The 27,443-nt window shown below is 42.0% G+C and overlaps 1 protein-coding gene across 19 annotated transcripts in view; it reads right to left on the reverse strand.

Annotated features, from left to right (window-relative positions):
- The window catches only part of Tenm3 (teneurin transmembrane protein 3), a 2,741,632-nt gene that overhangs the window by 144,340 nt on the left and 2,569,849 nt on the right, over positions 1 to 27,443 (reverse strand). For all 19 annotated transcript variants that reach the window (XM_060381770.1, XM_060381769.1, XM_060381766.1 and 16 more), the window contains one exon: positions 17,921 to 18,159. In XM_060381770.1, the coding sequence (XP_060237753.1) occupies positions 17,921 to 18,159 (239 nt within the window). The remainder of the gene's footprint in view (positions 1 to 17,920; positions 18,160 to 27,443) is intronic.

The raw sequence follows: 27,443 nt of genomic DNA on the forward strand, positions 1-27,443 counted from the left end.
AACACTCAGCAGGCCTGGCCTTGATCTCTCTTTCATCTTAGTTGTGTTTAAACCTTCAACTCGCAGTTCCATGCAGTCAAATGACTTTGAGATTCACATTTCTAATTAAAAAAAAAGTCTTTATAAATTGCTTCTCTTCTAACTTTGTTTCACACCCAGCCTACCTAGAAAACCTTGTAATTGTTTTGCTTGCTGGGTTCCCTTTCTGCTTCACCATATCACTTCAGGCGTGGCTGTGAATAAAAATAAGCTGAGGCTGAATCATAGCTCTGTGGTTTATTAACTGGGCTCCAAGTTACTATATAACTTCTGAAATTTTCTCGCCTATGAGACAGAAATTAAGAGTGTTTATTTTATACACTTATTGAAAAAAAATCAAATAAAGTTGGTGGCTATAAAGGCCACAGATTTGTGGCGATACTTAATAAATGTTAGGATTATTCCTCATCATCAAGATGCAAACCCTGGGCTGGGAGATGGCTCAGTTGTTAAAATGCTCAACATGCAAGCATGAGGACCCGAGTCTTGATCCCCAGCATGCGGGTAACAACCTGGGCGGGGTGGCCTGCATTTGCCATTCCGGTGCTACAGAGGTGGAGACAGAGTCCCCAGGTCCCCAGCGTTTGCTGGCCTACCAGCTGGCCTCACAGGGCCAGTGAGCTCGTCATCCCAAGTTCTCAGGAAGCTCTTCCACTTAAACACAGGCCTCTAAAGAACGACTGAAAAATGAGGTGGAGAGTGATGGGGGATAGCCCTGGTAATAGTCACTAGGACCATCTACTGAATCATCGACTGAACCCTCTTTCTCAGGGCAGGAGACCACAGAGTTCTTAGACCAGCCGTTCTCACCTTGTGGGTCTTGACCCCTCTGGGGTGGAGGTCAAAAGACCCTTTCACAGGGGTCACCCAAGACTATCAGAAAACACAGATATTTGCGTTACAATGCACAACAGTAACAGAATTACACTTGCGATGTAGCAATGAGAATGGCTGTATGGTTGGGGGGGTCACCACAACACTAGGAACTGTACTGAAGGGTCAGAGCATAAGTCAGGAAAGCGGAGAACCACCGTCTTAGATGGTTTTCTGCAATACATCTTTTAAGTAAGTTGTGACATTTTCCCCCTCATGAAATTAAAGAGTGCCTCCAAATATTACTGTTCAAATAAGTGATAAAAAAGTTATGATCAATTTTCAGAGTGCCTTATATGGCCGTCAAGCCACTGATGATTATCAAAGCCTCTTCTACAGCAAAACAGCCTACTCCAAACTGTATCTTTACAGAATTATTTATTATTATTGTGCTTATATGCACATAAGCATCCTTCACGGCACATGTGTTCGGGGTTGGAGTTCAACTTGGTGAAGCTGGTTCTCTCCTTCCACCTTACATGAGTTCCGGGGATTGAACACAGGTTTCCAGGCTAGAGTGTCAAGGGCTTTTTTACCTGACGAGCCATCTTGCCAGCCCTAGAATGTCTCTTTTTAGGCTGGCTGTGGTATCCTTGGACCGTAACCAATTTTTATGATGGTGGAAACGAAAGCGTTTCTTACATAGTTAAAAACCATTATCTCTATAACCTCTTGGAATAAACCCCGCGTGAGTTGAAACAATTTTGAGACAGTGTGTTAGTAAAGATACATCAGTGAAATTTTATGAGGATATTTTCTTTTGGATTTGAAGACTATTCCAGTGAGAGAAATTAGAGCATTCATTATTTCTTTCAGTTTCTCAAGGTGGATGGAAATGAACAAACCCATGGCTTTATAGTTCCCCTCCATCTTATAAAAGGGGTTGGGAATGCCAGTGTTTTTTTTACCAATATATGTTCCTTTGACACTTAGGAGCCAGCATGCAGAATACTTGAAACCAAAAATGTGTAATTAAATAAAATTATATACCACCAAGTAGCAAATTCGGTGCCATTTTTGGATTCCTGTTGAGAGAAAAGGTGCCAAATCTGATCTTGTCTCTGGGGACCAGGCCACTGAAGTCGTTACCACAGCGACTATTATTTCTACTGGCTGTCTGAGCCTCGGTCCTGCCAAGTGTGGATGGGAAGAAGGGGTGGTGACAGGTGGTGACAGAGTCCAGCAGTCTGCCAGAACCTTGGAGCAAATTACAGGGGCTGTTGTGAAGGGAACACAGAGGCAGGCGCCCCTTGCCGTCAGCAGCCCGAAGCCTGAGGAGTACGCTCTGGGGCCTTGGCAGCACAGAGCATGGCTCTTAGCAGGCCTGCCATTATGGCCTAAAAGCTGTTTAATATTACAGGAGCCAGGGAGCCTTCTCAAAGAGACGAGAAGCACAAGAAAACCCGAGAACTGAGGTCTGGTGAGAAAAACTGACTTTAAAAATATCATCCTCAATATCTGTGATTCAGTTTTCGTTACTCTCTCGAATCTCAAATGTTCACCCAAGTGAGCAGAGGTCTAATTTCCCTTTCTTGTCACTCATCCCTCATCCATCATGGTATGTTTTTCCCAAAATAATGTGTGGGAGGAAGACTCATTACAAACCCCTTGATGGAAGCTGTAGGAAAAATAAAATAGAGAGTTGAACGCCTTACTCTAAACGGGACTGCTGTAATAGAGTGCCTGGGACCTTCTGTTTATGTTAAAAGGAACCTGAGCCCTGCTCTCAAAAAGGAACCTGAGCCCTGCTCACAAGCCCGGCTCCATCCATCTGAGGAAGCTCAGCAGGTTCCTGGGGTTCTCCAGGCCTTACATCTTATTTAGATGAAAATCCAAAAAGTCTGGACAAGATGGTCTCCAAGAGCTCATTCAGATTTACTTTCTATGATGAGTCGGGATGTTTAGGAATATAAACATTTAGGTTAAATAACTGAGCGATGAGAAACATACCCACATCTGGAAATCAATAAAATGTCAACGCGGTAGCATACACTTTTGTTCCTTTATTTTTAGTTTCGAAACTACTCTGCGTAAGTCAAAGTATGATAAGACATGATGACTCTTCGGGTATCTTGGAGTTTTCATTTCATTTCATGAAAATCTAAATATGTATGGTGCTCACGTGGAATGACTAGGTTTTACAGGAAAAAAAATAAGAAAAATATTCTTCAATATAGAGCAATGATTAGACTTGATGCATACTTCTAGAAAGCAAGTTTTCTATGTAAAATAAGCCCTCTCATGTAAAGACTGTAGTTTATAATGTGGACCCCTACAGTCTACGCCATCATTAGGAGGACATCGTTTTGCCATAAATTAGCTTGTGTTTTGGATTTCCTGCTGTGTTTATATGCATGTTGACAGAATGTGTTAGGCAACATTTTGGCATTCGAATCCATTACTATTTGTTATTAACTTTTAAGGCTAATATTATTTCAGCAGCCCTATACCTTGCTGACCCAAATGCGGTTCTTTTAAAAATAAGCATTTCTCACACAAAGCTTTCACATACATATGTTTTCCAGTTGTCATTACGAGAAAGGAAATTATTTCCTTTATCAACGACGTGATGTTTTTGTATTCAAAAGGACCAAATGTTTGATGTGGCAAGTCCCCCTGAGAATTTAAGGTAACATTACACAATCACAGGCTTTATAAGTGAGCAGATGGAGGGAGGGGGAGGGGAGGAAGAGAGAAAAGGTACAAGAACAGCTGCCAATATTGTATATTTCTACTGTATTTTTCTTTTCCCTCCTTTTTTGGTCATGAGGTCATAAATAAATAGCTATCATCAACATGTCCTGATGGGAATAAACAGATTTAACTCGTATGTTTGTTTTTGTCACGTTTGATTATATTGTTTTTTTATATAGGAGATTTTAAAATTCTACTTCTGAAAATGATTTTTTTTTTCTTTCTTACTACTTAGGTGTAGTATAAAACTCCTGTAGATCGCACTTAGGAAATGATCCTTCCCACTGCCCACCGATAGTCAATGTAGAGGCTGAGGAACACCAAACTGCTATTTTGGTCACAGAAAGAATGAAGCTGGGATTGCTAAGGCAGACTAATTTTTCTACTGTTTCTAGTCTTCTTCAGTTTGGGGAACCAAATGATCAAAATGATCCATTCTCCCGTTTCATAGAAAGACCCGCCTTACCAATGCAACCATGCTCCCCAAGGGGACAAGCCATTATCAGGCCAGAGGATCTTGGAGGCACAATTGTCAATGTTAAAGAATATGGCTATTTCAAGAACATTCAAAACCCAGAATGAAATCATTTATGTGATTTGTATACTATTCCCTGCCTGCCAAAACACTGCATTTGCCTCTCTCAGCAAAGGTAGCAGAGGACTCATTAGTGACCGTTATTAGCAGCTTTCCCGTGAAGCCCCCTGGCTCCTGCTCATTACTCGGAGGCTTGTAATACTGACTTCCTTCTTCATCTGGGTTGCTTTCTTCCACAGCAGCTTCCAGAACTGTGCAACAAATGCTTATGTATGCTAATGACTTAGCTTAGCATCCGGTTTCCCCCTTGGCTTCATCTGAATTTTTCAGAAAGATGGTAGAATGGCTGAGGTGTGGCTCAGTGGTACAGCAATTGCCCAGCTGATCCCCGACACACACAAAAGCACAAAAGTAAAAGTCATAGAACATAGGACCCCCTCACAAAAAAAAAAAAAGGAGACATCTTTGAAGTGTTAAGATACCTTACCATTACTGAAAGGTCAAACTATGAAAATATGAAGATTCATAGAAGAATGTTGGTATATTAGATAATGACAAAATCTACAAAAATAGCCCCTTTTTAACAGAGGTGGTGCCTTCCTGAAGCATGATGTATAAGCGTGTATGTGTACCTTCCAGCATGTATGTGCTGTGACCTCTACTTCCCTGCATCGCTGTCCCCGCAGTGCCTAGCAGGCACGGGTCACTGTGACAGACACTATTAACCTCTTCTCCCTTGACTGTCATCTCACCCCTCACTAAAGAGTGAGAAAAAGTCCTGGGAAGTCAGTGATCATGGCTATCTGGTATCATCCACTCGGGAAAGCACTTTTGCGTAATTATTTTAACTGTTAATAACGATTACTTGTAGAGCATCTGTGGATGTGTTCCAAAGCAGAACACACGGAGGTAGCTGCAGTGCCTGGCCCCAGGAGATTTGTCTCCAGTGGCAGCTTGCTTCTGCATTTGGTGGTCTCACTCTCCTTGTCTAAAAATAAATGGCCCACTTTCCCACTTTAAGCGCGCATCTCTTCTCTATGTGTGATTCCTTTCTGAGACCAGAAAGAACCTCTCTGAAGAAGCTAAAAGCTTCTAAAAATATCTCTACTCTGGAAATAGAAAATAGAGACGAAAGTTATGATTATTTGAGATGGCTGAAATAATATGGTGGGGTTCTAGTTACAAACGCAACGCGACTCACAGAAGCTTGGCCATCGCCCCGTGCTTTTAGCTTGTTACAACCAGAAATGCACTTAATGATAAGACTGAAGATCTAGAACAGTAGTTCCCGACCTTCCTAATGCTGTGACCTTTCAGCCCAGTTCCTCCTGCTGCGGTGACTCCGAACCATAAAATTGTTTTCTTTGCTATTTCATAACTGCAATTTTGCTACTGTTATGAATCATCATGTAAATATCTGATAGGCAGATGGCCTTAGGCGGACCGCTGTATTCACCCCTCCTCCACACACAAAGGGGTCGCAACCCACAGGCTGAGAACCACTGATCTAGAATGAAGAGACTGAAAGCAAAGGCATGCAGCTTAGCCATTTCCTTGAGCTGTGATTCACAGACATTGAAAAAAAAAGTTCCTATCTCCTCTATGACATGACTGGAAGCTTTTTACAGTATTATTTTAACAGTGGCTATTTCACATTTCTCTATCTCATTTTTTTCTTTGAAATGACAGGCAAAAGTTTTATTTTTTATTAAGTTTTTATTTTTTATATTAATTACAGTTTATTTGTTTTGTATCCCTGCTGTAGCCCGCTCCCCTCACTCCCTCCCAATCCCACCCTTCTTCCCTTCCAATGCCCTTCTCCAAGTCCACTGATAGGGGAGGTCCTCCTCCCCTTCCATCTGACCCTAGGCCATCAGGTTTCATCAGGACTGGCTGCACTGTCCTCCTCTGTGGCCTGGCAGAATTTGATAACATGACCTCTTAACATAAATTTAATAGCAACATCTCTTAATATAAATATAAAGCATTCCTAAGGATGAATGGAATGAGTTATAGACAGTAATAGTAAAGCCAAGTAGAAATGCATGCCTAAAAAATTTGATTTCCATGACAGAAGTGTAGACAGGCATCAGAGAAACTCTGAGTTCACCAAGACCTTCCTCATAAAATACCACAGAACAAGAATTCGAAACAGAAGAAATCTCTTTTTGTCATTTCAATGTTAATTATCCTGGCCATCTACAACCTGCAAGCTCTTAGCTCCAAGCAGAAGAAAAATGCCTACAATATAGATTCAAGATGAGACGATCCAGGTATGATCCCTTTATGAAACACTCACTGGCTCTAAGAAGGAACAAGCAACTGATTTCCTGCATGGAAAAACTTTTCTGTTTGAAAACTGTGGGCATTAACAGCCGTTTCACTGGGTTGCTATGAGAAACAGTGCTGAGGCCAGGTTTGGTGGTTCACACTGAAATCCCAGCAGTCAGGCTGTTAACGGAGGGACGTCGCTGTAAGTTTGAGACGACTCTGGGTTACATGGTGAGTTCCGGGATAATGTGGGCTAGAGGAGGGGGAGGGAGAGTGATGGCAGAACTAAAATGAAGGGATCACCCGCAGCTTCGTACAACACATTGGTTATCTTGTTAAATATTTCTCCAGAGTGGCATTTCATTATCATTACTACACTTACTGTTGACCATAATCTAGTTCTTCAGATCATATCAATCTTCTTCCCATTTACTAAGTTTGTCCATATTACTGAGGGACGTCAGGTTTATGGGAGTACTTTGCTCAGAACAACACAGCTAGCAAATGAAAATGCAGAGGTAACAATTTCAAATCTCAAGTTTTGAGAGCCACAAGTGAAACCAATGGTGTTAAAGAGAAATTTACAATGGGAGATGCAAACTTGACATATTTTCTTATTCACATAGAAGACCGTGAAATCACTGCAGTAGAGACTATACCTTACACATTTTTTTGAATTCCACATCTAAAAGAGATATTCAACACTGATTATGTCTAGTGGAATTAACGCCTAAGGGAGATATCAACAGTAGTTATATTTAACGGAATTAAACTGACTGCAACACTGGTAGTAACTAAGATGAGAATATGAAAAGCAAACAAAAATAATAATAATAATAAAAAAACCCTCTCAGAACCAAGAGCTTCAACTCCTCAGAAGCCGTGTGTGGGAATGGCCTTGTGTGAATGCTGCAGGCTTGCTTGCTTTCGCCATGGTCGGGGAGAGAGGATGGAGTGTAAAAGGCCTTCTCTCCTGGGAATCAGAAAGGCTCGCTCAAAGTGGTCAGGAGGAGAAAGCAGCAAAGAAGAGGGGTAGAGCAGGATGCGCCTGAGGAGGAAGCATTTACATGAAGACCGCTCCCCACCGCCAGCCAGCCTAAGTCATGCTGGGGCAGAGAAAGCCACAGGCTAGAACACTGGCTTCTTCTTTGGAAACAGGGATAAATCACCGGCGTGAGACGGAGCTGAGAAAGGTAGGGCCAGAAGCATGGTCAATTTTTAAACCACTAAATAGCCTCTTAGCACGGTGCAGAAGGAGGTCGAGCCAGAAAACACAAGGGTTTATCGGCTGATGTGTGCTTAAGCTGTACAGTGGGGCTGGGTATGTGTGGGATGCTCGGAATCTCAGCATTCGCCAGTTAGAGGAGGAAAAGCCTGAGGTTGCGCGAACAACATACTGCAATTCTGAAACAACAAAGCAAGATGCCCAACAGGAGGCGCTCAAAGTGCTGCTCTCCATTCTTGGTGCTGTCCCAATAGCGGAAACTAGATATGCTGACTCTTCTGTGACCAAACAGAAATCACTGCCTTTACCTCTGCACAGCCTCTGAAATACAACAAATCCCAAACACAGACCACCCCACACACTACATAAACAGTACACACACACACACACCTCAAACATACACACACACCACACAAACACAACACACATAGCACACACACAACACACAGCACACATGCACCCAACCACACAGCACACATACGATCCCACAGCACAAACACGCCACACACACACACACACACACCACACAAACACTCACATACCACACCATACATGCATATCACTACACACACACACACACACACACACACACACCACAAGAATTTCTCCACAACAGAGTACTAAACCAATGTCTTAAAAGGACTCAGAATTGCTTTTCTTTAACAGTTTTAAAAGCTATTCTCTGAACATGCTTTATAAATAAACATTTTAGAGTATGTATGTTATAGAAAGAAACAAAGAAAGACTATAAATTGTTGTGGCAATTTTAGCTCAGTTTCCCAAAATTTCTAAAGTAACATTTCTTTCCACTTATAGATGTTAACTGTGACAAAAAGTTCTAGCTAAATCAACAAAGAATAAAAATGCATCTCACAACTTTCCTCTAAGTTGATGTACATTTTTGTCTTTGACAACTGACTTTTTGAGTTACATTTAGGGCATGTGGTAAAATGTAGAATCTGTCCCTAAGTCAAAATGTGGGTTTTAGCAGAAATACCTTTCTGTAACGCTCAGATTAAAAAAGCATTGACTGTCATATATCTGCGAGCCTCCTCTAATCCCTCTCTGCCTCTCTTCTCTTCTCTTTCCTTCCCTTCTCTCCTCCCTTCCTTTTCTTTTCTCCTCCTCCCTTCTTCTATTCTCTCTTCTCCTCACCTCTCCCTTCTTTCTATCTCCTTCTGTTTCCCTTCTTCCATCTCTTTCCTGGTGAGGTCAGTTGAGTTAAGGGCACAGCACATGGCAGAGATCTACCATTGAGTCACATCCTCCCCCTCCCCCAGCCTCCTTCACCTTCTATATATTTAAATAGTGATGGTAACTGTCATTAATTTTTAGGTGTCTCTTTCCTCCAAAACATTACAATCTGTAAAAGGACATTGGCTATCCTATCTTATCACTGTTATCTGTGACACCGAGTCTTCTACAGTGGTAACTTAAGCAACACCCCTTATGAATGAATGAATGAATGAATGAATGAATGAATGAATGCTCCCTAAAGGCAGCAAGGCAGAAACTTAAGAATCTTTCTTGTCAAGGAAGAAGGACAAGGTGAGCAGCCTGTAGACACTTACAGATGATGTAGGAACAAGAGACAGGAAGCACAATGTCTTAGCGTTATTTCATCTGTTCAGTTTTAAGACGGAGCCATCGAATACGGCATCAGAGGACCGTGAACACCTTAGAGTGAAGTTACTGAGAAGCCCTAGCGCCCTCTGCGGTCTTTCTTTCACCCGAGCAGTCCTCTCCCCATTCCGGGTATTTCTCTCTGAGCTCTGCTCTCAGTCAGTACCACGAATGACGTGGCAATACCAACAGAAGATTTATGTATCGTAGCCTGGGAATGGGTAAGTGCTTTACTGTGCCTCTTAGCTGTCACGGTTTGGAGATATGGCTACAGTCCACAAAAAGGAAAAAAAAAAAAAAAAGATAGTCTAAGACAGATAGCATCCCTGGATGTATCACAGACAAGCTGTTTACCGCTAGTGTGAGCTGAAGAATTGAATTTAAAGTTATTTCTAATTGTTAATGAGCTAGAGTATCTTCCAAGTCAAGACATCTCTATATTCAATTGAAAGCGCAGTCTGCCTAAACACAGCACTTTTGATATTATTTATTTTAGCTGGCCTCTCACCAAGCTAAGAGTGAAATAAACTTTCCTGACGAAAGGAAAGGTGAGGCGTTAAGTTCTTGTAGAAGGTCCTGATTTGGGAAGCACCTCCTTTTTATGAAAATAACAAAAAAGCAGGATAAACCCAAAACTAAATATGCTAATAAAAAGCAACAAACGTATACACTGTCATAAATCAGCTACAGATAACTTCTATAGGCTTTTCCCACGTGAGTTCAATATTCAGGAATGGCTGGTGTGATATCACAGAGCTGGCAGTAACTGACCTCCATTTTCTTCTGTTTTTGTGTTACACATGGAAAAACAGTATTTTTCGATAATTCTCCAATAAGAGTTTCTACTAAAGGCAAGGATAGAACACAAAACGATACTGCCAACCTTCAGTGAGTGTGGATGGAGCGCAGAAATGCAAAGCACTGTTCTTGTTAAGGAAAAGCAAAACAAAACAAAAAACACATACAGGGCTTTGTAGAGTTCAGTTTTTGCTAGAGCTTTCTCCTTCTTGGGCTCAAAGATTCTGAGTGCTCCTGAGGTATGGTTAATCAAATTACTATTTTTCTCCTTCCCCTCAGGTAAGCTGTTTTATTCTGGGCCTCCAACCACCATTGAATCAGGCTTATGTTTGTCTTAATTTCATGGCTACAAAAAAAATAAATAAATAAAACACTGAGTCCAAAATTTCAGCTCTACAATATCCCTCCTCTAAAACTCAGGCAACATGGCTTTCTTTTAACATGATAAAATCACATTAGAACTAAAATGCTCCCATTTCCATCTCAGGTAAAAATGCATTATTATTTATTTTCTTCGTGAATGCGGTGTATCAAAGAGTTAAGGGAAGGAGCTATGGTGAAAACTGGGTTGTAGTTCACAGCGTGGCTGTGTTCCACAACCCACTAAAACAGCACTTTTATTACAAAGACATGTCCGAAGGAGGAAAAAAAAAAGAATGTCACCACACATTTTTGTTTTACCATAATATGTTTAACTGGTTGATTTTTCTCTGCATAAAGGGTTGCCATGCAGTTTCCTCTAATCCTGACTTGCATATATACAGCTAGTGCTAGAATCAATTCTAAGGTACACAGAGAGGTAAAGATGTTCAAAAAATGCAAATATTCTCAAAAGTAGCACAGGTAATGGCTAAGGAATCCTCACTGCATTGAACCCTGACTCTGCGGGTTGCTTTTTACTAGGTTCAGAGAATGCTCCTGTTGTTAAACAGCCCTTTTAGCAGACACATGACAACATCTATTTTAGGACTCACTTGGTGGCAGCTGTTCAGTGGAAATAAATAACAACATATATATTTTTTAAAATGAAAAGGAGAATTGGAAATTCGTGTGGTTCTTTGGTTAATAGCATGTGTCAGGAGGGAGCTCAAAAGAAAAATAATGCTGAATTATCTATATAGTCTTCGAGAAGTAAATTTATAAATCTAAAAAAAGTATTCAGTTATTTTTTTTTTCTGCTACAGGAAAAAAAAAATCCACCGTGTTGTTACAAAAAAATGCGAAATGACTGTTAAAAGAAAAAAGTTCCTTTTTAGGGAGTGATAGAAGTGTTCCGAGATTGGTTGGGATGACAGAAAACTGGGTGCATGTTAACCATCACTGAATTACATATTATAAACGGGGAGAACAGACATCTGCTGCCAAATGAATTGCTGGTTAGGGAAAAACCTAGTCAAAAGGGCAAGAAACTAAGAAACTATACTAGCACAATATATTTTAATAGTGGTTTTTTTTTTTTTTCCTCAGTGTTCCTTAAGTTGGAAGAGCGCATGTGTTATGCTGAACACCGTCAACTACTGCACAGCATCTAAAATCACCACGGAGACCAAGCTCTAGGCACCTGAGAGACAATAATAGATTAGAGACTGGAAGACCTGTCCTAAAGCTAGTATGTCCTGGGGCCCCGGAGTACATGAAACGAGAGAGAAAACCCTAGGCCTGAGTACTCTGTGTCTCTCTGCTTCCTGTCTGCCAATGCCTTGGGACCCGCGGCCTGCAGCTTCTGTTGCCATGATGATGGGCTGGACTTTGGAACCCTGAGCCAAAATAAACCTTTACTCTCTCAAATTGCTTCTGTCTGGCATTCTGTCCTAGCGATGAGAAAAGTAATTAACACAATGTGCAAAATTCCCTCCAGGGCTCCCTCGAGGAGCCAAGAATGCAAAGACTCAGGCTCTCAGTGGTGGTACATGGAATGGAGAGCTGAGTGTCCGTAGTAACGCTACTTCTGAGAGGGCGGATGCCAACGAAAGGAAGGCTGCAGTTGTTCCTGGCATCAAGTCCGGCCTTGACTCTGATTTGTATTCAACGAGACTACTCAGGTTCACATTTCAAGACGTACTTTCTGGATCTTTTTTTTTTCCTGTCAAAACTTTACGTTATCCTTCACCAAAGAAAGAAAAGGCCTCTGTAAAGTAAGTGTCAGAATCCAGACTCCCATTCACAGTATAACTGTGAGTGCACATGGCCAAGCAGCAGACCATCCATCTCTCCTCCCATTCTACTTGTCATTGCTTATCTTTAAAATTACAATTTTCGGGGGGGGGGGAAGGAGAGAAGAATGACTACATGAGGGGATATCAAAGTAGGTCAGTTTATTCCTTTATTTTTTTGATCGTTCCACTATCAGTATTAGCCTTCGACTTAACCTTTGTGCTTAGTCATCGGACGGGTTTCCATCGTGTAAGTAAGGGCCTATCACCTTAAAGGTCGGAGACGATTTTAACTGGGGGCTCAGTAGGGGAAAGAAAATTGTCACGTGCCACCGAGAAGATTCTTGCTCTTCCTCAAACTGGAATACACAAAATGACAACACGTGTTCTTTATTACGCGCCGGCGGAGGGGGTCACTATTCTGCTCGTTCCCCTACTCTGGCGGGCTTCATAATCTCGCACTTCAGCCCTGTTTCCCACAAGTGTTCTGGCATGGCACCCTCCAAATGGTAGCCGCTAGCCACCTGTGGCTGTTCAAGTTTAAATTAATTAAGAGGAAAAGGAAAACTTCGGTTCATTAAATTAATGAGCCACACTTGGAGTGCTTGACAGCCAGATGTGACTGGTGGCTAATGAATTGGACAGTGTGCCAACAGGGCATTTCTGTCATCAAGCGGAGCATGTGACAGCACTGTGGAGACCCTGGGTGCCCAAATCCGATCTGCGGACCCTGGCAGCAGTATCTGGTGGGGGCCTGTTGGAAATTCACAGTCTCACTTCTCACTTCGGATCTTGCTCACTCAGAAGACAAATTTCAGGGAGATTCCCCAGGTACCTGGGCACATTCAAGTGTGAAAAGCTCAAGGGTGGACCTCATTCATCAAGTTTCCTCTTCTGGAATGCCGCAGAAGTAACCTTATAAACACAGATTAGGTTCTTTTTTTTCACTCCAGTGTTTAAATTTCTTTCCTGTTTCCTGTTCTTTAGAAACCTCGTGGGATACAGTGAAAATAAAATGGGGTGCTTAGTTATTTCTGAACTCATCCCCTTCATGGCTTAGCTGTGTGACCCCAGGTAGGATTCCTTTTTAAAAGTAACTGATTTGCTTTAGTTAAACGGTGATAATCCATTGGGTTGTGAAAATTAAATGAGGAAATCTATATATAATCTCAAGCAGTGCCTGATGTGTATTTCCTGGACACTGCTGTTGATATGTCTGTGCTCCTCATCATGTGACTAACTTCACTGACCAACCACTAACACCAGGCAAGACCTCCCCACCCCCTGACATCTTTCAAGCTCCAGTTCAAGAAAACATGCTAGACGAGGGGTTTGGGGACATGGCTCAGTCAATAAAGTGCTTGCTGTGTGAGCATGAGGGACGGAGTTCAGGTCACCAGCACCCACGTGAAAAGCTGGGTGTGGTGGCATATGTCTCCAGTTCCAGAGCTGGGAAGTCAGAGACAGGCAGATTCCTGGAGCTTTGGGGCTGGTCAGTTCATACAGTGAGCTAGCTCCAGGTTCAGCGAGAGGCCCTGCCTCAAAAATAAAGCGGAGGGTGGAGATCCCGATGGCTGGCCTCCACATGCACACACTTACATAACATGTGACCATGTACATACACATATGCACCCTTCCCACTGGCAAGTCAATTTAATAAAGTTTCTGAATAAAGTTAAGAGTATTTTTAGAATGCTACTTATACTTTATAGGTGTGGTGTGGAAAACTGACATACCTATTTCACAATTCTGTATAATGTGTGGCAAAAACGAGTGTGTGATCAGATTGATATAAAATACTTAACACAGGAGGCAAACTATTCATGTCATTAATTAATAAATACTGTTTTGAGTTAAAAACACCACAAAACATAAAATCCAGGTGTAATGGATCACTCCTGTGATCCAAAGATTCAAGAGGGAGAAACATGAGGATTGCTGTGACTTTGAGGCCAGCCTACTGTACATAAACGATTTCACACCAATTAGGGCTATATGTCAAGACTGTGTCCCTAACCACTCTTCAACACACACACACACACACACACAACACACACACACACAACACACACACACAGGCACACACACACACAGCTACACACACACACACAACACACACACACAGGCACACACAGACACACACACACACACACACACACACACTACTGAAGATGCTTGCTGCCAAACCACAACAATCTCAGTTCGATCCCTGAACCATACATAGTCAAAGGACAGAACTAACTTCCACACGCATGCTATGGTATGTGCATGCCACAGGCCCATGAAATAAAAAGTACATACATGTAAAAGAATACAGAGAAAACATCCAATGTGGTAATGGAGGAGAACAGACATACTTCCAAAATAAGAAGATCAAATGACCAATAAATATGGAAATATATAATTAGTAATACATTAAGACAAAAAATGTTTAGTCTAAGGGATTTGCAATGGATAAAAATAATGATGAAATTCAAAGGTGACATTTTAAACAGAGGTGCTTATGTAAATGTATAGTGACATTAAAATGGTTTACAAAGTTCAAAGTGTACCTCCCTTCCTATATAGCAATTTCTCTTCAAAGGATTTCTTCTGACAAAGAAGTCTGATCAAATGAGCAGACACAGACACCCAAGTACATTTTCAGATGCATGGAATAGTTGTTGTGTTTTGAGGACTGGTTAATTAAAAAAATTACATAGACAGTATCAATTACATACACAAACAAGGAAAAGCTGGTCAAAATTAATATAGCCATTGGATCTCAAGCTGCATACATGTACAGAAACATGCACAGAAAAAATAGCTGCAAGGGGCAGCTTGGAGTCAGTTCTCTTCTTCCATGGCTGTGTTCCAGGGATCAAACAGACTGTCAGGCTCTGCAGCAAGCACCTTTACCTACCTAAAAACTAAGAGTGGTGTCCTATGATTGCAATTAATTTTCACCTTCTTCACAGGGCTCTCTGCGTTCTTTGAAATTTCGATAGAAACAGGTAAAAACAAACAACAAAGTGTGTGTCTGCCCCGTCCTCTCCTGTCTTCAGAAGTTATCTACCTTGACCCTCCCTAGCCTTTGCCTCAGGAGAGAGGCAGGGGACAGACACGTCCTACTAACTTTTCATTATCATACGGGAAGGTTCAAAGAACATTCTAAAACATTCTGGAATAATTCCTTCAGCTATTTAAAAAAAAACAACTCATTTCTTAAGCTTTTGCTTCATATTAACAATCAAACTGAGGGACGGAAGGACAGGGTCTAAGGATGGTTTGTGTCATTTACGGGAATGGGGGGCGGGAGAACTGTGAGTCGCAGCGTCTCCCTGGCGAGGCTTGTGGTTTACCAGGCTGATGTGGCCTGCTGGTGGGCATCGTGCCCCACCCTTAGTCCTTACAGGGACCAGCCAAGGACAGCCTTCCCTGAGAGCAGTGGCCTATTCTCTTCTCAAGGGTGAATGAAGGCAACATCTTTAATCAAAACAGGTTTGTCACACTAACTGATGAAGAAGCAAAATGCTTCCACTGATTTAAAAACAATCATGTCCGTGTGACAGTCATTTAAATACAGGAAAGTGAATGAAAATTCTAAGCAGATTTTTCTGGTGATTGAAGTAATTTTTCTTAGCTAACGCTGGAACCTTTGCCTCTGCACTTCCCAGGACATCAATGTTATCAAAACAAATGTCCTGTAAACCCCCATATTTAGGGCCTACTGAAGGAGGACATGAGCGTTTTAGCTATGTATTCTTCATGCTTCCTTGCGGAGAAAAAGAAGAGGGGAAAAGTGTGCATTAATGGTACCAGAAGCTACAAAGTAGGACACTGATGACTGAATAATAAATCAGGCGATGTAAGAAAGAGGACGTTTTTGAGTTTTTATTTCGAGGTTCGATGATTATATTTACTAAAGGGTCCTTTGAAAAGAATGCAACTAACAGTCATGTAACATCCCACTGAATGATGGCGTTTCCTGGCAGCCACACTCCCAAAATAAAATGAAATCATATCAAGCCGATCTTCAAACCACTGCAAGGATAGACACTTGCCAATCACAACAGACACTGAACTTAGTCATCTCAACACCAAATTCTAGGCCTGCAAGAGCATCTATCTGGCATGCATCACGTTTAAAAAAATCCCCTACAAATGCATATGGGTAATTGATCATGTTCCATTTGAGACTCGCACATTTCAACTTCATTTAAAAATTCTTCTGCGGCTCACTTCTGACAGCTACAAATAATTTATACAGCTAACTAGAGAGGATTCTCTTAACGGCCAGGGTATTTTTCTAATTGAGTGCCAGAAATTAACTCTGAATACTGATGCCGCTGTGAGGCTGCCGGTCCACCTGAGAGCATCCGGAGGGGAACGCGCTCTCACTGGGGCGCTATGTTGTGATGGTGTGGTATCTGCTCTGTCTATCTTAGGAGATGAAGTAAAGTTGGATTAAAAAATGATGGACGGATGGATTTCATCTTGCTTTCCTCTGAGTGATGGGTAGTGACTGTTGGAGGGCCGTCTGAGCTCTCTGATGAGGATAATGAGGATGTCTCCATGTTCGGACTGAAAACTGAGCTCTGAATCATTAGTGATGTCATCCATGGTCTACGATTTGGGATAACAGCCCGTAACATGCCACACAGCTGCCATCTCTGACTCAATTATCTTCCAACTTCTTTCATGCTCTACAGTTCTGCATTTCCATTAACCGCAGAGACTGGAAATGGTTACTTCACAATCCAAAGTACATAATTTATATCTGAGGAGTACTGCAGGGACTGATGGATAAAGGCCCACTGCAAGAGCGTGAGTGTTCTGTACAGAGCTCTGGGATGCTCGTCTTCCGTGAGAGATTTCATGGGGTATCACAAATTGCTTTGTAAACTTGGAGATGCCTCACTGGCTGTTGTTCCTGGTGTATAAACCACACAGTCTGTGATTCATCTTGGTGGATGCCATTAGCATTTCAATGTGGAGGGCTTTTCCTTATCCGCAGCAGCAGATCAAAATACCATGTAGTCTTTCTGACATTCAAGAAAGCCATCGCCAGCAGCACGGATGCCCAAATACATTATGAAATAGTTAAACAAAAGGAAGAAAGGCTCTCCCAGCATGTGGGTTATGACTAAGTGAAAAACATGTGCAGTACATTAGAAGAGGTGAAAACCTCACATATGCTAGTGACTTTGTAACCATTCATTATTTGGTAAGGCTCAGTTCTCCAGAGTGTTCCTGAATAAAAGACAATGTTCCTGCATGATAAGGTTCACATGTACATAGCCGAGTTCATTGACAGACACATAATACTGCAGAGAGCAGAAAGTCCATCCCTCACTAACGAGCATGGGTTGAAGGAGAGTCCTACACGGTGGAGTTGAGTCCTGCGAGCCTATGAAAGATTTCGTGTGCAGGAAATGTCATAGTTATCAATAATTCATGAGTGATGGCATCAATAACGGACAATGCTATTTACGCCCAAGAATATACTTAGCACTTTATAGAAATGAAACGTCTTCCAAGCAAGTTTTTCTGCTCATCACATCTACTGGAATTACTGAAAAATTTTATGGTTTCTAGTACGCTGTGACTCTGCTTTTACACAATAATACTTCAGAGTGTATTCTAGACCGACATAAATAACCAAAACCAGCAGAGCAACACTACGGTGCATCAGTCTACAGGCAAAACGGTCCAGGGTCTTGCTCTTACCTATAAAATATGACAGGAGTATGGCGAGGAGCACGGAGACGCCTACAGCGCACAGGGCGGTGCACCGCCAGCTGCAGTACTTTGAAGACTTCTTGAATTTAAAAGCACTTCTTGATAGGGTGTTTCTAGGAAGCGGCCGGGTAGGCGGTGAATAAACAGAGCCAGATGCCATTGTGTATCCCGGGGTGGCCGTACTGAACAGTGGTGTCGTCCCTGTCCCTGTTTTGAATAGGAAATGCCTGTGGAAAGGGAGAATATCGTCGTAAGACACGGGCATGTTAAGAAGGAGTATGACACAACAGACACACAGGGACTAGCTCTCCTGCTTCTCTCGCAGTCATATTCTCTCTGTGTGTGTCTGTCTCTCTCTCCTTTCTTCTCTCCTCTCCCTCCGTCGTTTGTCTCATATATATTGGAGATAAGGTCTCACGTAACTCAGGCTGGCTTTGAACTCACTAGGTAACGGAAGGTGATACTGAATTTCTGATCTTCCTGCCCTCTTTTGAGTGCTGGGCTGCAGGTGTGTACCCCGAAGAACTCTGGCTTCTGAGGTACAGGGAGGACTTCAAATCCATGGTAGGCAGGCACTCTACCAGCTGAACTACATCCCAAGCCTGCTTCACATGATACTTTTCATCTATCTATCTATCTATCTATCTATCTATCTATCTATCTATCTATCTATCTATCTATCTATCTATCTATCTATCTATCTAGTGTATGTGTGTGCCCTGGGACATCCACAGAAGACAACTGTGCAAGTCAGTGCTCGCCTGACACTGTGGGGGTTCCAAGGATGTATTATTGCAGGTTGTTACACTTGGCAGCACACATCCTTATGTGATGATCTGTTTCACTGGCCCTCACAGTTCCTAAAAGTTAAAATGTAAGGCAATGTTTCAATTTAAGAACTGTGTCGTAAAAGTGACCCAAGAATGATCCTGACAGTGTGTGGCAGGGTGTATGCACACAAATCATCTCTGTGGGTTTCAAGCAGACGATCTTGAGAGATGACGGAGTCACACTGGCTCCTGAACAGAAGCACTCAGGAACATCCGGGGAACCCACCGTGTGAAAGGTGTGAACACAGCGAACTGGCTTGCACCATGATGAACAGCCATGTGGGTCGGCCTCATAATTCACATTGTAACATTTGCCATGGCTCACAGCTGTGCTGGAAGGCAAATTCCAGGACAATGTGTGCTCAAGCACAAGCATGCACCTGTGTGCTGCTGGGGCCCTGCCACCTCCCTGACTCTCTAGGTATCCATGGGAGTGTTGTTCTCACTTTAGCCCGCTCCCCTAGTGCCAAGGACTCTTTAACCTGGCAAGGGCAGCTGGTCAAGCCTCTGAGGTTGTGAGCTACTTTATTTTTAGCACGTGTTAAATGTAATCAGCAAGGTAAATCTTGTGGGGACTGATGGATAGATAGAGAGAATCACAGAATATATTTTCAGACCAAACTAAAACGAATGAGGAGGTCAGTAGGACAGGCTGAAGTGATCACCAAGAGACAGACTCTCTAACAACTGACCTATAAACAATGGGGCAAACTGCCTCGGACTTGCAGCGTAATAAGGTTTAAAGCAGCACTTGAAGGGATATAACAAGAACACCAAGTAAGAAGTTCTTTGGGGAAGGTGACTGACTCCAAGATTCTCTTATTTTTATGTTTCTATTCAGTCTTTGAGAATGTCAGATGTTATCCAATATATTGTCGTCATATCCCACCATTTCATCCCGTATCCGCTTCCCACCACATGCCCTTCTCAGCCTCGTGTTCTCCTCGATTCTTGTTAATAATAAAAAAGCGTTTGAATTTAAAAACACGCCGCGTTTCATGGCTTTCATTTGGCATGATAATACTGTTCCCATCAAGCCCTAGCATGAACTATTATTACATCCCATTCTAAGGTGTCCAGTGCAGCCAGCAGGCTATAATTTTTTTTTTTTTATATTCAAGAGGTTAAAAGTGCCCTTTCATTCTCTGCCATAGTATGGCACAGCCTTTATGCAAGATGTGTTTATGTGGATCATAGCTAGGTATTTTCCATTTAAACACTCACACACTTACTGTGTATTTTTAAAAGGCTAAATATATCACACAGGTTAAGGACTTCATAGCACGGACCTGGGAAGCTAGACTACTAACATCTGAAATCTTCTTTCCTGTCCTCTAGCTATGTGTCTTTGGAGAAATTGCTTAACCCCCCTCTGTATTTAGCTGTATCATATGTGTTGTGCGACTTAAACTGACTGCAAAATACTTCAGACAAAGTAAGTGCTACGTGAGTGTTGGGCAGAGGAGGGAACAAACTCAGGATTTTAGATACATTACTGCTTAGAAAATAAAAACATAGAGACATAGTAAAGGGGTTGGCAGTCTCTGGGAAAGTGATGGTATGGCTGGTTTTGCATGGTGGAATTCGCCCAGCGTGGTGGCCATGGGATTTCTAAATCCAATGATGGAGTCAGAATGTGATGGCATCACTGGCAGGTGATGAGAACTGGGAGGGAAAGCCTACTTGAAGGAAGGCAGTCACCTGCTAGAAAGGGTATATTTTGTCCCACATTCATTCTCATTCTCTCTCTCTTTCTCTTTATCTCTCTTTCCATCACTACCTCCTCTTTCAAGTCTCTCTTTTCCTTCCTCCCTTCCCCTTTCTCACATCTCATGTTTCTTTCTGCATCTCTCTCCTTCCCTTTTCTTGAGGTTAGAGCTTCATCCCTCTCCATCTTCCCTACCATGGAAATGTCTGTTTTGCCACAAACCTAAAAGCAATGCAACAGGCCATGGCAGACTAAAATCACAAGCTCAAATGAACTGTTTGCTCCTGTTGCCTCAGGTTATTTTATTTTGTTACAGCGATGAAACAATATCGAATATGAGGTGGTCTGGATAATCTCTTCATGGCAGATGGGATTTGAACCTGAGTCTGTGCGACTCTCAAGACCGCGACCTTAGCCCTTAACACTCGATGCTAGACATGAGAATATCCACAAGCATGATGATGAGTTTACTGGATGCTGGCCTCAGGTTATCAGTTTCAATTTGCAAACATGAAGAGTGAGTGCGCTCTGTGCCTGGTGACGATTCTGGCAAGGAACTTTTTCAAATACTAGGTTTAAAGTCGCCACAAAATTGTTTTCTTTAGGTTAAAAAAAATATAACTTTGATGTATTTCTAAAAAAACAAATGTAGGATTCAGGGGTGCACTGCAGTGGTACCGTATGTGCCTAAAAGGAAAAGACACAAAGCTCTGGGTTCCAACCTCAGCGACATTACTGAGCTATTAGCCGAAATGAAGGCCTGTTTCCTCCTAACAGCTTTTCTGATTTGTTAAGTGCATACACTCACTTTAGCTACTGCAGGAGAAAACATTACTTTCATGGTGGGTCAGTTACCTTTCCTCCCATAAGCCAAGACATTTTTCCTTGTCTATCTAAATGGCTATCCGCATCAGAAGAAGCTCAGATTAGCGCATGGGCAGCATAGAGCATAACTAATGCCCACTTTTAGAAAGTATTGAAAGAGCAACGCCTCACCAGTGCCTTACATTTTAAAATCATGGGCATTCGGGCTTTTCTGATGCCTTCCTAACATGTAAAGCAAGAATTAGTAAAGGTTAGTATTTGCTTTACTTCAAGATAGTGATCTGTTTGATGGCTGACTACTTCCAGTTAAATTTAACCTCAGCATAGGCATGGTAAAACACACATGTGCAAGTTCTTAGGCATGGAAGTTCTATGTCTATGTACCTGCTATAGCATAAAGTATGTGGTTTCACATGTGGTAGAGCTGGGCTACTTTCGAGTTTCAGATGGAATGTTATCTTTTGAAAGGTGTAATGCCTTCCCCATCGCAACATATAAGAGAGGAAACACCAGTGAGGTTTATGCTATCACAAATACAGGTCTTTAACCTTCCCTCCTGTCTGTCTGTCTGTCTATCTATCTACCTACCTACCTCCATCCATCCATCATCTATCTATCTATCTATCTATCTATCTATCTATCTATCTATCTATCTATCTCCATCCATCTATCATCTATCTATCTATCTATCTATCTATCTATCTCCATCCATCTATCATCTATCTATCTATCTATCATCTATCTGTTCAATACAGCACCTCCTTTATATTTAGAGCTCCAAAATATATTGTGCACATTGAAATTCTGCTATATGAAGCATGTATAATGACTTTCCATAGGGGAAAACCATCTTGTCACCCAACTCTGCACTAGGCCCATTTCTGCATGTCATTAGCTTCTCACTCTCCAGCTCCTTGCCATATAACTATGGGAATATGCTTCTCCTGTGTAAAAATTCAGCACAAACATGTGTTTTGACCTGGCTTCCTCATGAGGCTTGTAGAATAAAGACTGAATTTTTCTTTACTCCTCAAAACACATTTGGGCATGGAAAAAAGAAGTGACCCCTGTAAGAATGGCCCCCATTGTATTTAGCAATAAAGCAGCAGCGGCTGCTTTTTAACACAGAGCACACCGGAGCAGGCTGATTTCACTCTCACATCTCTAATGATGCCCCGCGTGATGCCTGCCTCCAGTTTCTCAGCTATTTGTGCCACTGTTTTCACTCTGGCGATGAACTAGAGAAGCACACTTGAAGACAGACTATCAGAGCCCGAGATGAGGAAAATCAATTTCAAAGCCCCAAAGACAGCTGGTGCGGAAGGTCACTGAACACTAACAGTTGCTTTGTGGCTTCGGAATCGTGACTGGAGGGGGATTCTATTTAACAACAACAGCAAGGGGACAGGAGCTACAGAGTTCTGGTGCTTCATTAACTTAGAACGCTGTGCAGCCAGCGACTGCAGAAACGGCAAAGATTACTCAATACGAAGCACAATGAAAGCTTGTTCTTTTGTCTCTGGAAATGGAAAGATCTATTTCTTTACATTTCCGTCACTACCCTGTGTTCTGGTCTGTATTTTTAAATGGATTCTATGATGTATCTGTCTATGGGTCATGTCACAAATATAAAGTTAGTAGGGACAATGACTGGATTTCCTCCTCTTTCTTGCTGTCCCCATTTCCTGTCTTCTTGGTCACTGCTTAGTAACTGTAGACTCTGGGGCTCTCTGAGGACCTCTGATAATTTCCACTTATTCTTCCTTCCTGCCTGCCCCCTTCCTTTATCCTGGGCATTCCAAGTGTCAGAGAAGCTGCAGTCTTTTCTTTTTTTCTTTCTCTTTGTCCAAGTGTTTAAGTTCATTCTCTCTCCCTCCCTGTCCTGCTGTGTGTGTGTGTGTGCACGTGTGTGCATATGCCTGTGGCGATGTCCTATTCCTCTCCTCTCTACCTTACTTTGAGAGACAGGGCCTTAGACTGGGTGGCCAGTCCATACCTCCCCCGTGACACACCTACCCTCCACTCTCTGCCTCCCAGGGCTGGGATTATGGGTGGGTAATACCGTGCCCAGCTTCTTAGCGATGTGCTGGGGAACCAAACTCACTTCTCCGCGTGCAGCCATCATTTCTACCTACTCTTCTCCCATGCTATCACATGCTTGCTGTTTTGCTTTCTGACCCCATGTCTTAGCAGGCCTGCACCATTCCATACTAACCCTTCACTTCTGATTCCTGTCCTTCAAAGTAGTCACCGCGCAATGTACCACCAAATGATTTTTTTTTCTTTTTTTAGTGGTAAGATGTTCCGGGCAAACGAAATGTGCCTTTCTATACTATATCACACAAAATACCAATAAATCGATTCTTAGTTCCGAAGTACAAAATTATGCAAGTTATAACACGCTCACGAGTCACTAAGAAAAATGGGTTAATACTTATCTTTTGTTCAGAGGATTAATATAATCATGTTATTCCTCTCATATGAAGTAAGTGGCTCAAGAAGTGAGAAATTTCAGGCACCCAAGTGGGAAACACCCCTGGGAAAACTCACGGTGGCATTAGTCAAAGTCATCTGAGTCATTTCCTCAATGGGAAAAAATTAGGACAGGAAAAAAAAAAGTCAAATTGAAAGTGTGCAACCACTGAATGAAATTTGAGTTAGCCTAACTATATATCTGGCTATCTTCACAGAGAACAGTTTGTTTTCTTCAGTGTTCCATACAGCGGAAATAATGGGAATACAGAGTGTGGCAGCCGGCGCTCGGCTCCTGTCCCTAAGGCACACTTGAAAGTTTTATTAACGACACAAAGACACCTGAAAAAATATTTCTATTGTATTGTACACCGCTGTATAGAGTATAGCTACTGTTCATGGCTGGGAGAATGTCATTGCTGCACAGGTTCTGTTGATTACGTCTTAGGGTCTTTGTTGGACAAAGAGGGTGATTTCCATCAAATTGCTTAAATAAAATGTATCAGTGCCCTGCTCTTCTTGACCTTTGTAGGAGGATCTACGCGAAGCTCCCAGGATATGCACTGCTTTCTATTTCTTCACATTAGAGGCTGAGATTCACGATTCCAACAACATGCCAACGAGGCTGGGTGCACTTGGCTAGACTCTCAATCTTTTCAATACCCAACGTTTTCATTTAAGGGGTAAGGAAAACTCAAGGTATAGGTTCCTTTTCCTTCTGGCGAAACAGAACTCTGGATTTAAGAGGCTTATTAAAGGCCTCACAAGATTTCCTGAACATCAAACGCCTTTCCCAAAATGACATTTCCAGATCTAAAGCAAATGAATCCCATACTTGTGGATTAAATTTACCTGGGAATGAATGGAAACTAAAATTAGCTACTGGGTTCAAAATAGTTTAATTCACTTGATGTCAAAACAATGGGTAGGCTGTCTGGGATTCAGTTTATGATACTTTTAAAATGGATTAAAATACATAGCATTTCTTGTTACTTTGCTATTTTCATTTTACCTATGGTTACTTATTTAATTACTCAAGGTCTTCAAGTCTTTATTAAGTCCCACAGAAAGTATATCAAACTAACAGTTGTCAGCATGTACCTGAAATGAATTATAGCTTAGAGATAAGGTGAACTTACGGCCTAGGCATCCTGAACACTTAAAACCCGCTTTTCAGTCTTTAAAAGTTTTCACTACCGAGTTTCAAATCTTACACTACGAATCCAACATAATTAGCTGTCAGGTATATATTTAACATGTTCATAATTGAGTAAAAGCTAAAAAACAAAACAAAACAAAATAAAACCGTGGCTTACATATGAAGAAATATAAAATTCTTACAGAGAATAAACAGAAACAAACAAGTAAAAGTTCGTACAGAAAGTCATCTAGTTTGTGTGCATGTGTATGTGCAGACAGGTGTGCCTGTGTGAAGATACACTCACGTGCAGGCACGAGGAGACAGAGGTCAACCCTGGTGTCATGCCCTGGGAGTCATTCCCCTAGTCTTTTGAGATGGCTGTCTCTCACTGGAATCTAGATTCTCATAGGCCTCATCTCACTAGCTCCCCAACAGGGTGCATTCTTGTTTCTCCTACCTTTAAGCACCTGGTTCTCCATAGGAATACTTACAATGCATAAATGCTTAACAACAGACTGGGAAACAACTTTCATCATCCGAGGATGCCGAAAGGATCACCCGAGGCCTGAAGAGCCAGCTGCACTTAGGCGCTGGCAGCCCACAGCCGCCCACCACCGCACAGGCACGCCACGGTTGTCCAGTGCGGCCAGACAAACTGCACAGTCACAGGTAAGAGCAGACCTTGTGAACCATTGGTCCCTGGGGCTAGGCCACCCAGACCAGCAGCCCACAACCACAGACCGTGCCATCGCTTAAACCCGGGCCTTTCAAACTGAGCCTGAACGACAATTTCCTCGTGGGCTCCTTAGGACCTAACTAGTGTGGGTGGGATCAAGGACTGAGGCAGACCCAGCGATCATGCTGTAAGAACCGGGCACCGTAAGGTGTGAAGGCATTGGTTTGTTAGCTCAAAACGACCCTTGACATTCCTGTCAAGACTGCATAACGTGAGCAAATCAATTCCAAAGACCCCGGCTTTGAAAGCCACTGCCCATAATCTGTAGTTAGTTTAGAACAAATGGAATTCGCATAATTCAAGGCTCAATCCATCAGGCCTGGAGAAGCATAAATATCTTTTACTGTTTATGTCATGATAGTTTCAATTCGTTTGGTTTTGTCTTTCTTTCTTTCTTTCTTTCTTTCTTTCTTTCTTTCTTTCTTTCTTTCTTTCTTTCTTTTCTTTCTTTCAACTTTCAACATCCTTACATTTTAAATTTCATTTAACCTTTGGGTTTGTCTCTTAAGAAAGTGGCCCTAACTGGCAATTTCTAATGACACTGCTGTTTTTTAAACACCTGCCACGATCGGTACATCTAACTAGTTTCACGGCGCAATGGGGTACCCACACATTCTGTTTTCCAGCATCCTTTTCTAGTATCTGTGCTTCCATGCATATCTGAAACATCCCCCTCATGGTGCATTTTATTTCATAAGAACCTTCATTTGGTGGATCTCCATTCTTCTTAAATTTAGCACTCGGATTCCCTAACCATGGGGAAGCCTATGTAACAATTCAACTTAGATGTATAAATTTTCCATGATGCTTTGCTCCACCGAAGGAGAAGGTTTCTCTTCATTAGCCTTTCTGTTTGGAATATTTTAAATGTGTTTTTCCCTTAAAAACTCTGTCGGTTTAGAGCTGGCACTGGAATTTATTTATTTTTGTCCACTAGTAGAAACTCTTCTGAAAATTTCAATTACAAATATTTTAAGTCCAGTGTGTATGCATGCACACAAATAAACACAGTGTCCTTGTTTCTTTTATAACCTGCTTTTTGAGAGGAAGGAAACAGAAATATTTTCGTTTGCAGCCCTGCCTTCTCCTAGCCTTTTCTCCTTCTTTGAAACCAGTGAGGACAAAGACCTGGCAACCAAGGCCACCTTCCCAGGGCTGACCACCAAGGCAGCACTACCACATCCTGGCAAAGGTCACAGCAGGGCTCCCTTCTGATCTACAAAACAACGGGGAGAGAAAGATTCTGTCACTCAAGTTCAGAGGGAACAGAATGCCAACATAATTGAAAAGGAAAAACCCACAGTGAATTCTCATTATTACTGTTCAAGTCTTTTCTTTGATCCTTTAGAATTTCTCTTAAAACATCCTTTCCAGGGTGTAAGCAGGGGAGAGTTAGAAGTTCGCAGGATACCGGTTTAAAACCAAGTTCCTCAACCAGCAGTGGGGCCAGGGCAGCGCTGGAAGCAGGCTGTAGCTAAGACTAAAAATTAGCAGATGGGACCTCAAAATTGAAAGACCAGGTTCAGGGCTTAACCAAGAAGATAGAACAGTTCAGGAATAACAAACACTCTTAGTGTGTCGTTGGTAAATAAAAATTCCAGATTTTTTGGTTTGCTGATCCTTCTCTATGTTAATTTTTTAAATGGATGGTTCTAGAAAAGGAATGCTGGTTTTTGCATGAGTAGGAGCATGTAAGCATTCTAGGAACTGGCTCACTCAACATGGATTACTTTGGTGCTAACATAAAGGTAACGTAATAAATTTCATTACGAAATTTTATAGTTAGTAATGTGCTATGT

The sequence above is a fragment of the Meriones unguiculatus genome, chromosome 4, assembly GCF_030254825.1.
Source record: "Meriones unguiculatus strain TT.TT164.6M chromosome 4, Bangor_MerUng_6.1, whole genome shotgun sequence".
In the NCBI taxonomy this organism is placed as follows: Eukaryota; Metazoa; Chordata; class Mammalia; order Rodentia; family Muridae; genus Meriones; species Meriones unguiculatus.